This window comes from Austrofundulus limnaeus, unplaced genomic scaffold, assembly GCF_001266775.1.
Source record: "Austrofundulus limnaeus strain Quisiro unplaced genomic scaffold, Austrofundulus_limnaeus-1.0 Scaffold14, whole genome shotgun sequence".
Lineage (NCBI taxonomy): Eukaryota > Metazoa > Chordata > Actinopteri > Cyprinodontiformes > Rivulidae > Austrofundulus > Austrofundulus limnaeus.
Window position 1 is genome coordinate 3948745 of NW_013952416.1, and position 12182 is coordinate 3960926.

Below are 12182 nucleotides of genomic sequence, written 5' to 3' on the forward strand. Positions count from 1 at the left end.
CCCACCCCCCTGAGAGAAAACCTCCTGTTTTATCCATCATCAGGCTAAAAATAATCAGAATGATCCCATTCTTAAGACTATAAAATGGGACTAAGGAGGTCTTTACTCTATTGGTGCCATCAGGTCAAGTTTTACGCATGGCATGKGCTCATAGGTGCCCATTTCTGTGCACGCCAACTCTTTGTTCTGGTGTGTTTTTTATTTATTTATTATGATTTTTTTAGGAAGCGGTGTCGGCCTGGAATGTGAGGCGGCAGCTATAACCCAGATTAAGTTCGCATTTCTAATCTTTTTTTTTTTTTTTTTTTTCTGGCAATGCCACTTGTTCCGCGTCAGCAGATGGTCTCCATGGCTTCATGGTCTGTCCACCCTGTTGAGCGCGTGGAAAAAAAAAAAAGAGAGAGACAAACGGACACAAAGCAAACGGAGCATGACCAAATTAATCTTCTCCAAATGGAATCGCTGACGTGATCTGACATCAGTGGAGCAAACATGGTTTAAGATCTTTCTTTAAAAGGTCACATCTCGGGGAATAAATATGAAACAAAGAGGAGTACATTTTTAATTCTTTTGTTTGCTCCAAATGCACAACTCCAATTTAAAAAAAATAAGCATGTGTAAATGTGTAAAAATATAAAAACAACTTACATATTTCATAAACCCAAATGTACAGTGGAACACAAATATTTCATAAACCCAAATGTACAGTGGAACACAAAAAAAAAAATCATTTAGTTGATAACCTTTTGAACAGACAAGGCAACTTTGAACCCAGAAAAAGTATGAGTAAGAAACAACTTAAGGAGCATTTTTCAACTAATTGGGTTAATTAAGAGGACTGGATATACTGTAAAAAGATAATTTTAAGGAGACCGAATCTCTCAGAAAGATGGACAGAGGTTCCCCAGTCGGCAAAAAGATGCGTCTAAAAAGAGTGGAAGAATTTCAGAATAATGTTCCTCAACAAAACATTTAAGGCATTTCAATATAAAAGCATGCAAGAATCAGGAAAAAACCTCAAAAGACAAGGTTGAAAGTCAATGTCCGTTATTTTCAGCAGGTAAAAAAACTGCTCTGTGATCAATAATCAAAATGTGAACATAAACCACAAACACCCTAGAAGAGAGGGATGAAAAACATGCCTCTCTGATGGTATGTGGGTGCATTAGTGCCTCTGGCATGGGCAGGTTCTCAAACAACATACGTTGCTATGATATGTTTTTAAGGAAAGCCTTGAATAGTTCAGCCAGACAACGCTAAACCATGTTCTGCAGCATACTGTATATGGACTTCTAACTTTTACTTTTTTGTCTAATTTATTTTTTTGTCTGGACGTGAAGATGCAACAGTTAGGACTGAATATGTTTCTAATCTAATGTACATAAAATATTTAGGCATGCCTAAAGCAACAAAACTGTCTAAATACCTTTAACAGATTAATATGCAGTAATTCAACACATATCACAAGAAACAACACATGTATTTATGTTCACAGCAGTCGGGTTTTTGGAGTTTAAAAATGCAAATAAAATGAAGGATCAGAGGGTTCACTTGTACAACCACTTTCCTTCAGTGTGGTGGGAAATGAGCTAATTAGGACTCATCATATATGCAGTGCAAACGGTCCAGAGGGAACACAAGCTCTTGTATCATAAGAGGATAAAAAGAAAAGATCTGGAAGAGTCAAAAATGAAAAACTGAGGTCTTAATAAAGCTGCAGTGATACTCAATGAGAACTGAAATGTTACATGATCCACATTGAAGGAAAATAATTCACCCTCTTCATCAGTTATTTAATGTTCAAGAATTATGAATTTGTTATAGATTTTATCTGCCGAGTTTTTTTAATGTCCCAGTGCTCATATGTAATATAAAGGGCGATGATTTTTAATTGTCCCATAAAAAGCCACATAAAGCAGAGTGCTCCCTGAATAATTAATGTCACATTGATTGACATGTTTTACAGTGTGGAGTGACTTTGAGTTAAATAACCACAGAGAGCACAGTGGTGCCTATGGGTTATTAAAACACATGATCCAACATGACATGAATTAATATTAATGGGCTGCATTTAAACAGGATAGAAATAGCTTTGATCAGGATGAAGACATCAGAACATCATCAAGTTCTCAGGTCTTTGTCCATGGAGAAAACGTCATAAAAAAGCAGATTATGGCATCTGGAGTACATCAGATGTGACCAAACCAAATATACAGTATGTTTTGTTGGTATAAAGTAAGTTATATGTAAGAAAAGTTATCTAAACCCTTTTTTTGAATTGCCCAAAATGTGTGACGAGGGGTTAATAATAAACTAAACATCCAGATTGCAGCCTGTTCCATTTGTGTGGCTCAGATTACAGCGGCCGTGCCAACTGTAGTCTGTGACGAGGCCGTGCAGCTCCCAGGTGGGAATAGATTGTGTGTGCGCTTCCATGTGTGTTCAGTGAAATTCCCCCTCCTCCACCGCCTTTTAATTAGGTCTTAGTCACTGACCTACTAAAGAAAGAGGAGCACAACGCAGGAAAATGAGGCAAATGAGGAAAATTGTCATCTTCGTGTTTAAAAATAGAAAAATAAAACAACAGTTGAGTCACTAAACCACATGCTCTGTCTTTCATTTGAGAAACCTCTGTGGTAAAACCTGAATTCAGAAAGGAGCAGGAACAGAGCTGTTGTCTGACCTGAAGATGATCATTATTTTTAAAAAAAAAGTTAGGATCAAATCACTCCTTACTTCATTTCTAATTATGTTACTAGTTTTCCAAATATAAAAACCCAGTTTATTTTGGTTTTGCACACTCAATGGCTTTGTGTGTGAAGACTGGGAGAAGAAAAAAATCATATTGATGCGTTTTTTTTTTTGCCACAAATTTAAAGAAGGCTGAATAAAACCAATTACTTATTTGTAAGAAAGAAATAAATTGTGTAGGTCTTCTGGATGGGTTCTTCTCTAATGAAACGTTTTGTCTCTCCTCCAAGAGACTTCTTCAGTCTGAGAGTTTCAGGCAAAATTCAGGCTTTTGAGCCCTGCCTTCATGTGACTGATACTCACATCACATGGCTATCGTTGACAACTAATTAACACCTATTGTTAACAGGGGGTGGAGTGATACTGGCAATAGCAGCGCTGTAGGAGGGGGACAACTGAAAACGGAGGCCTCCACCTCTGTTTAATGATGGACGGTCTTTCTTCATAATCAATCCATCATTAAACAGAGGTGGAGGCCTCCGTTTTCAGTTGTCCCCCTCCTACAGTGCTGCTATTGCCAGTWTCACTCCATCCCCTGTTAACAATAGGTGTTAATTAGGTGTCAACGATAGCCATGTGATGTGAGTATCAGTCACATGGAGGCAGMGCTTAAAAGCCTGAATTTTGCCTGAAACTCTCAGACTGAAGAAGTCTCTTGGAGGAGAGACGAAACGTTTCATTAGAGAAGAACCCGTCCAGAAGACCTATACTTTTTTTTTTCTTTTTGATTTTTTACCTGGATTACTGAGATGCATCAGGACACTTATTTGTAAGATTTCTGAAGTCATATTTCAGTTTAACCATTAAGCTAATCTATCTGCTGATATGTCCAAGACACAGCAGGACTTCTTCAGGAGTGATATGAACTGAAGAAATACATTTTGCTTTAGCAGATTTCACAAAAAAAAGTTTTCCTTTTCTCGATCTTTGTGACAAACACAAAAAGCCACAGAAACCAAGCTGCTGTAAAAGTTAGAGGTTTTATTTATCATACATACAGTTTTGCGTGCCGAGCTCGAATCAACATAACTCTATCCAAAACCAAAACTGAAGCACTAAAAACGCATCACACACTCACAAACATCTGCTTATTTACGTCCTCTGACCATCATACGCTTCCTGTTCTTCGGCACTTTCACAACAGAAGTCACCTATTTATATTCATTTACAATTTTTTTTTACACTGAATCCTAAAAAGCATAGAAAAAATAAATTCCGTTACAGTTTGTTACATCATTTCGATACATTATGTATAGCAGTGCCTCATGACAGGACAAGCTCTCATGATCGACTGCATGTGGGATATTTTGGCTGTGTGTATTTTAGAATCCGTTCACAACTCCTAGTGCAGCAGCTGTCTCTGAAACACAAAGCTGTCGTCTCCACATTCTGCAGTAACATGATTTCAGTTAAAGAAAAGAATCATGAGATGGAAYCGGTAGATGAAAACGACAGAAGTGACAGATTCATGCATTATTATTATTATTTTTTTAATCCTTAAGCATTCCTGGGTTCAATCTCAGTAAATTAATCCCTCCTGATCAGATTAATCTGATCATGCCAACAAGTTTAACACTGAAAGGAAACATGAAACGTTTGTCAAAACGCAGATGTGAAGGTCCAAAATACATACAAGCTTTCTTCCACTTTAGATAAACTAAGTCTACAACAAAAACCTTTGAAGAGAAGCAACTTAAACAACACGACARGAGGCACGCTATGGAGGCAAGCTGGCAAATGAATCCATGTGAATAAAAAAAATAAAAACAAAAACTGGGGCATATGAAGARGCAACGACTCACTAATAAGAAAATGTTAAATCATATATAATGCAAACAAAAGCAAGCTCAAAACTGAATTAATAATATTATGCAAGTTTGAGATTCAAKTCAGCAGCTGCTTTGTTTCCCTTTTTATAAGCAAATATATACACACGAACAGTATTTAAGAAAAACAGTTATAAAGTAAATGTTGCAAAGCAGGTTTCAGGCCTAAGCGGTAAAATAAAACAGAATATACTGCTTTTTAAAAAAAAAAACTGCAGTTTTTGCATCAAAGCTGGGCTCCGGGTCTGGACTCAGAGAGGGAGGGGGATCCAGTCCCCGACAGTTTACTTTTAATAATAGATGGCTCCGATTATTTATTTATCCCCCTCTCCTCCCATGTTCTCTCCTTTCCTCTGTCCTTCCACATATGAAAAAYATCAGAGTTTGGCAGAAGCAGAACACAAAGCCAGAGGTTTAGTTTGGTTTTCTATACTCCTGCAGGTACAATGAAGCAGACAAGCCGCCTGTTTTTCCACATGTTTCTGCTTTGCTTCGAGACTGTCTCGTCCTCGCATGTCATCTCGGGGCTCAGTTGTTTGCTTGTGCTGTGGCCTCATTATGAGAGAGAAGTGAATTCAGACTGGGGTGCAGCAGGGTCTGAAAGCCAGAAATGTTGCTTTGCTCTGAGTTAGGACAGCTGGGGTGAAGGCAAGAGGTGCAGGCAGTTTGACCGGATTAGCTGAAGCTCTTTTCCAAAATCACCAAGAAAAAAAAGCTTAAAAAATATTTGTATATATATTAAATGTTTTAAATGGCTGCCACCATCAATGTAGATGGTTAATCGGATGACAGAAAAACCTCGYTCGAGTGTTCCTGACCATACGTTTCTGTTTGCTGAACACCTGAGCTCATTGTTCATTGTCCCACTCTACATCCTTGTTGCGCTGAAAAGAATGAATCACAGAAGTTCAAAAGGAAAATGTTTCCTCTGGTTGTGATGCCGTTGTCTATTTTTGATTCACAGCTGGCTACAACCGTACAGAGACTAAAAACCAAATTAAAATGAGTGCAGTTCAGACGTTGCAGGTTCAAATACTGCAGCTTAAATGTGTTTCAGATTCCCAACTTTCTGCAAATTCCACAAAAGAGAACAAATACTTTTTTTTAGAATTAAGGAAAAGGAGGAAAGAACAGTTTAGGAAATCTGAAATGAAAGTTTTGGCTAAATCTAGTTTAAAATCCTTTTAAACAAGATATAGATTTTCCCCTTGAGGTAGTTTCAGATGTTTTTTTTTCCTATTTTCACTCAAGCAACTCCATTATTATTTAAATCTTTTGATCTTTAAATAAAAGGCCTGCAGTGGTGAAACTAGAGGATGTAGCAGTGAGAAGCTTAGAGACACTGTCCCTGCTGAGATGATCTTAGAATGAGGAGCTCCAGGCTTAAAATTGGTGCAGATTTTATGTTTTAAGGAAAAAAATAAAAATAAAAATAAAGAGCAGATTTTCTATAATATTGTAGAGAAGGGGAAATCATTTTGTGTTCTGCAAACAAACAAAAGTGTGCTTTAAAAATATATCAGTAACCAAGGCAGCAAAGAGGTGTGGCATATGCAATATTGCTCAACAACAACAACAACAACAAGTGGCTTTAGATGAGTTTCAAATAAGGTCTCTAAAGTTTAAACCTTTGCAAGGTTCTCTAAAGCAAAGCCTTTTGAGAAGCCGGATGTCTTTAAGAAGCACGCGTCGAGTCACTTCTGACTGACAGCTGATCCAGATTACTGAACCTGTTCAGATTTAAATCATCCTGCTGTCAGTGCCGTCCGCCACAGCTGCCAGTGTTCTCCCTCCACGTCTGCTGCAGCTGCTGGAGGTGCTGAAAGGCTCTCTGAGTGATGTTCAGAGCCGGGTGGACTTTCTGCAGACTGGGCTCTCCGATCAGAGACAGACCGCACAGACCCAGGTAGGCATGTAGGGGGTCTGGAGGAGAGAGAAGCATCGCGAGGGGTGGGAAGAGAGGACACAAAAAGAAGAAAATAGGTCAGGACTGGTAAAGTGTGTCAAAGTAGACGGATCGACTGGACTGTATGTTTTCATTATTATAGGATATGACCATTAGCAAATGATTAAAACAGTGGGGTCGAATCCTGGTTCTTGAGGGCCACCATCCTGCATGTTTTAGATGTTTCCCTGCTCTTCAGCAGCTCTTCAGGTTCAGCAGAAGCTTCTTCAAATGAGGAGCGTCAAAGCAAAGGAGCATTAAACCAGTAGATTTAAATCACAAGCAGTGTTAGTTGTAATGCCCCTTTAAGTAAATATATCCTGGTTGGTCTGTTGACCGTTTGTCAAAACGTTTTTCAATAAAATTAACTTTTTCTTTATTTTAATTATCAATCTTTACTGCTCCTGAAATTTAGGAGATACCGGTAATTATTTTTTCCAATCAAACTTTGTGACAGTTACAGTCACGGGGCTGAGAGTGGAAAACAATCTTGATCCTGAACTTCTTTTTTCAGCATTTCTTCCTGCTGGATTTGAATCTAAGTTTTGTCGAGACATAAACCAGAGTATGAGTAAAGCCACAAAATGAGGACCAAAGCCACGTTGGCCATAGTCATCTATTAATTATTATTGGCTAAATGTAGGGCAGCGCAGCATATGCGGTAGACAGTAGAAATGGTATGAAGTTGGCCTACAGTAGAAATTTACCCTCTACCGTCCTGTCGTCAGTTACGRCATCGCACCTGTGTCAACAGGGCTGCGAGTGCAGAGACAACTGAGAAGGAGTTTGAAATTTAATAAAGAAATTCTAGCGTTTTAAAACACGTATACAGAGAATAAATCCTCAAATTTCCCCCTCCCGTTGTAGAAAAGTGACATCGGGATCATGTCCCCGGCTCTCCCGCAGCACGTCGTGCAGAGCAAAGCTTTAACAACTGTAGTGTTTTCACATTCAAGTTGTCGGAGAAAAAAAAACAACTTGTTTTTTTATGTATGGTTACCTACAGAGATGATTAAAAAAGACGTGAACGTTCGTTCAGTCATAAATCCATCTTGCTAATGTAACAGTTATCTTCTGCTCTGATGATGAAGATGAGCGTGCAGCTGATCAGTTCAACAGGCAGAAGCTCATTGTATGGCAGGCAGATGTTACATTTATTTGGCTTCACCACACACATTCTAGTTATCTGAAATTGTTTTATGACTATATGCGCACACTTAAGCCCCTTGAGGTCCTGTCACACTAACATTTTATGCAACATTGAATTTTTTATGTCTAAATGACTAATTTTACTTGAAGTACTGGTTATAACATCCACTTTATTTTGATATTGTTGAAAATTTGAGAAATGTATTTGTTTGTGGTCGAAACTGTTTTGCAATTTATATAAAAAAATCTTTTTTACTTCAGTTATGTTCATTTTCACTACAGCAAAAATGCTGGGTTTGATTATGATTACAGTTTTCTGCAAAAAAAAAGGCTGTGAAATGACATTATCTTTGCTTTTTATGATAATTTTCTATAGCGATATATACAGTTACCGTGAATGGATTCAATTTATACCGTGATATGAATTTGAGGTCATACCGCCCAGCCCTAGCTAAATGTCAAATATTCGTGATGTTTTTTTTTTTCCAGTATAGTTCAACCTTAGCAGAGATCCAAGTCCCACCTTCACCATACGTCTGATTGGCTAGTAGACCCATCTGGTGTGTTTAAAGTGACAGCTGCACCTCTGTTAGGTTCAGAGAAGTGTTTGTTAAATCTCTGGGTGAACCAGATTTTATTTTTTTCCTGCAGATACGCTACACTGGAGATCCAGCATGGCACCAGAGTTCCATCAGCTCTGCAGTCAATATTTTAAAGTATTTATTTCAGCAGGTAAATAAGTGTTTTGTTTTGTCTTTTTTATTTTCCTGATGTAAAAATAGATTTTCAATACTGATTTTAAAATCTGTAAATTTATAAGAGACAAGCAAAAACCTATTCTTATAATCTGATCCTCAATCAACAGCTCTGGTAGTTTACAGTAGGATTCTGTGAAGTCTGCTTGAGGGGATTTTAAAGATTTAATAGTCAGCTGAGATTAAATTACTTGAATTTGACATTTTGGTCAACATTGACGTTATCCCATATTTTCCACAAACTCTCCCTGAGACAGAAATTATATATATAAAAAATGTTTCAACCACTCAACCGTGATAAGTTACACACTGAGTGCTTTTGTTCCATGTAACCCTTATTACCCCATCCACTGAAACCAGCTCCTGCACATCAGAAGCTACATGAGACACTCTAGACCATTCCTATTGTTTATCCTGTTCCTTTTCTTTCTTAAAATTCTTCAGCGTTCGGCAATTTTCACAAGGCTTTGTGTATTTATTTACGGTTTCCTAAATGTCTTATTGTAGTAACATGAGGAGGATGATCTCTTGTGTCCTCTGAACCATCGCCTCATCAATTACACATTACATGGGCAGGTCGCGCACGCACGCATGAACACACACACACACGTTTAGGGTTGCAAGTCTTTCCACAGATCGGATACACCCAGCAGCCACAGCCCCACCCCAGCCTCGCTGCACCTGTGGAGGAGGTGAGGGACAAACGGTCTGTCGGAAAGAGAAGACMATGAGCTGAAACTGCTCAGACCCATGAGCTTTTTGTTCCTAATGAGAGATCTTTTAAGTTACAGGAGAATGAGTGGCCACTTCTACACYGTCATTAAACCTATTATTCAGCCCCGCTCGGCTCCTGCGGCTTTAACAGCCTTATAAAACCTCAGGGATTAGAGTTTATGGAYACTAAAAACAGCAGCAGTGGCTCAATGAATGAGTGTTTTACTTGCACTGATAAATAGCCTTCTCTGAGCGTTACGTCGTTTACCTGGATGGCTGTCGGGCCACTTGGCGAAGCCGCCCACRAAGCGGTCCTGCGTGGACAGAATGAAGCTCCTGTTCTTTTCAAAGTTGGTGTACTTAAACACGTCTAACAGCTGCAGCAAGAGAAAGAGAACACAGGAGAAGAACGTTTTCCAGAACCAGATTTAAACACAAACTACTTTAAAATTAAAGATCAAAAGCATCAACGCGTAATTTAAATACAACAAACTCGTCGAGACATGCGGCAGAGCACGTGCGTTTGCTTTCGTTGTTGCAGCTGTCTTTACCTCCAGCGTGGCTCCCACCCAGAAGGAGTAGCACGTGTCCACAGGCTTGTGGGGCCGTCCGTGGAAACCACTCTGCTGCCTCATGATGCACCAGCGCCGTATCCTGTCCAGCTCCCGCTGACTCAGCGCCTCCTCCAGTCGACCCATCAGACACAGCGAGGCGATGGCGCAGAACGTCCAGCCGCCTGGACACGACAGAGGACACGTGTATGAATCAACCCAGTATTAAGGTCTGTTAATGTGTTTTCAACAGAATCAGGATAATAAAACACAGAAGAAGCATTTGGGATCATATAATCTAAAAATAAATGATAGCATGCTGCTTTTCTAATTTTCATTTGTTACCTTCGCCAAGGGCGAGGTAATGTTTTCAGTCGCGTATGTCTGTCTGTCTGCCTGTGGACATCATTACTCAAAAACTTGTGGACGGATTGTCATGACATTTTTACCACATGTGGGTACTGGGCCAAGGAACACACCTTTCAATTTTGGTGATGTTCTGGATCACGATGCAGATACAGGATTTTTTTTCTTTTAACACTCTGAGATCAGCAAAGCTGTGATGCTTTCACAGGGCTTCTGTAAAAAACAGTGAGCTGGATTGGACAGCACGGACTTCAAACTTTATAAAAGTAATGTTAAAACCACATTTAATGATGAATAATTTTTGCCATAATGTGCACATTTACAGAACGCTTTGTGACCAGGAAGTGCGTGACTGCACCATGAAACCTATTTTTCCCATTTCCTCAAACACACCACATTTCCGAAACAACCAATCAAAACAGTTTCTCGCTAGAGAGCTGCCGGGCCTCAAAGTTTGGAGACGGGGGGAGCCAGGAAGCACTTTATAAAGAGAGTCAAACCATTACAAACTCATTCAAGGGGATAAAACAGACGTTTTACAAGATGAAACGTGACTGATGAAAACTTAGGAGCTTAATCAGACACCAGTTTGATGATGAATAACGTCGGGTGACGAGTCTGACTTTTTTTTTTTCACATTCAACTCCACCGAGAAGAAATTCCGTGCATACTGTCTGCTTAAATGTTCACTAAGTCAGAACTTATTCGGCAAATGTGTTTCCATCTCTGCTTTTGCYCATTAACTCTTACAGGATGGGAGAAATTGGTCTTGGCGGAGGTTTGCACTCTCCGAGTGCTTCTAGTTTTCTTTTAAACCTCAAAATTTAAATTAGTATTTGTAAAGAATGGAATTTATGAGTCGTCGTGAGCTTCCGAGGAAATAAATYTGTTTCCTAAAAGAAATTAAAGTGCAAAGTTAGGGACAGAGCAGCTTTAAGATGAAAGCCATAAAGAAAAAGCCGAGCGTTCATCAAATGATAACAGGCTTTTGCTGCAGCCTGCTTATCTGTCTGTGGTTAAAGAGGTAAATCTGCCATCATGTTACAGCTGCTACTAATCAACCAAGCCTTGTTCAATAGCTGCCGGATGCACACGGAGAGGAAATAAGAGGTATATAAATCTGAATCGGAAACTGAAAAAAGTGTATTTGGGGCAATTAGGCCATAAAAAAAGCTGAATAATGCAGAAAAGGGGCCTTGGAAAATCTGATAAATATTTAWTTCTGCCGTAAAGAGACAACATCTTTTAAAATATAGAGGCAGTAGTAAAAAAAAATTCTTTTGAATATAAACCATGCACAGGACAAAAAAAAATCCAATTTCATGCCCAGGCACAGGAGTTTCTTTAATTCCATGTTTCACAAACTGAGCTACACAATTATCAACAACACTAGAGTCTGTGCACATCAAAAGCAAGTGTGGGAGGTCTTGGTGCTGAACAAACACACACACACCTCAAGGGTAGATGGGTAATGGGCTTCAACTAAGCGTCGCTGTTGATGTGTAATCAATCCGCAGAGAGTTGGCCGACTCAATGGAGCCGATAATCGCAGGACTCACATTTATCACAAGGAGAGAYTTGCTATAAACCCTCAAACCGTTTTAATTTAATCATTTTCACAACATTAATACCAAATACTTCCATCACCATGACAAGAAGATTAATACAAGTCTGTTCCCAAGCAATGTTTTGAAGGTTGAAGGCTTTTGTGTGTCAGAATAAGAAGGTTTATGTGAGTGGAGCTGGGATTAATGAGAACAATGTAGTGTATCTATAGAGCTGGCTTTAAACAGTTAATCCTTTAAAAGCATTTCCTTCCCTCACTTTCATGCAGTTTCTTAAAACGTGTTTTTTTTTTTGTGCGCGACAGAAAAAAAAAATCAAGCTCAATCACAAAGATTAAATCTAGTCCAAACTCAAACATTTATGGGAAGTAATTTCTTTTACAAGTTTTATTCTTCAACAAACATCCCTTTGAAGCTCACAAATCACCGTGAGCTCGGATCTTTAATTTATTTAAAAGCACAAACTCACCATGGGACTCTCTCCCAGCTCCCTGGCCAAACGCGTTGTCATAGGACTGCAGAAGGGGAGAAAAAAATGTTTAAAAAATTATATATGTTAT

General features: G+C 38.9%; 1 protein-coding gene across 1 annotated transcript in view; it reads right to left on the minus strand.

Annotated features, from left to right (window-relative positions):
* Positions 1–3712: 3712 nt before the first annotated feature.
* Positions 3713–12182, minus strand: part of pggt1b (protein geranylgeranyltransferase type I, beta subunit) — a 16628-nt gene continuing 8158 nt past the window's right edge. Inside the window, exons 6-9 of the mRNA XM_014002740.1 lie at positions 12092–12137; positions 9692–9876; positions 9409–9517; positions 3713–6500 (exon numbers count right to left, since the gene is read on the minus strand). Of these exons, the coding sequence (XP_013858194.1) occupies positions 6334–6500; positions 9409–9517; positions 9692–9876; positions 12092–12137 (507 nt within the window). The 3' untranslated portion in view covers positions 3713–6333. The remainder of the gene's footprint in view (positions 6501–9408; positions 9518–9691; positions 9877–12091; positions 12138–12182) is intronic.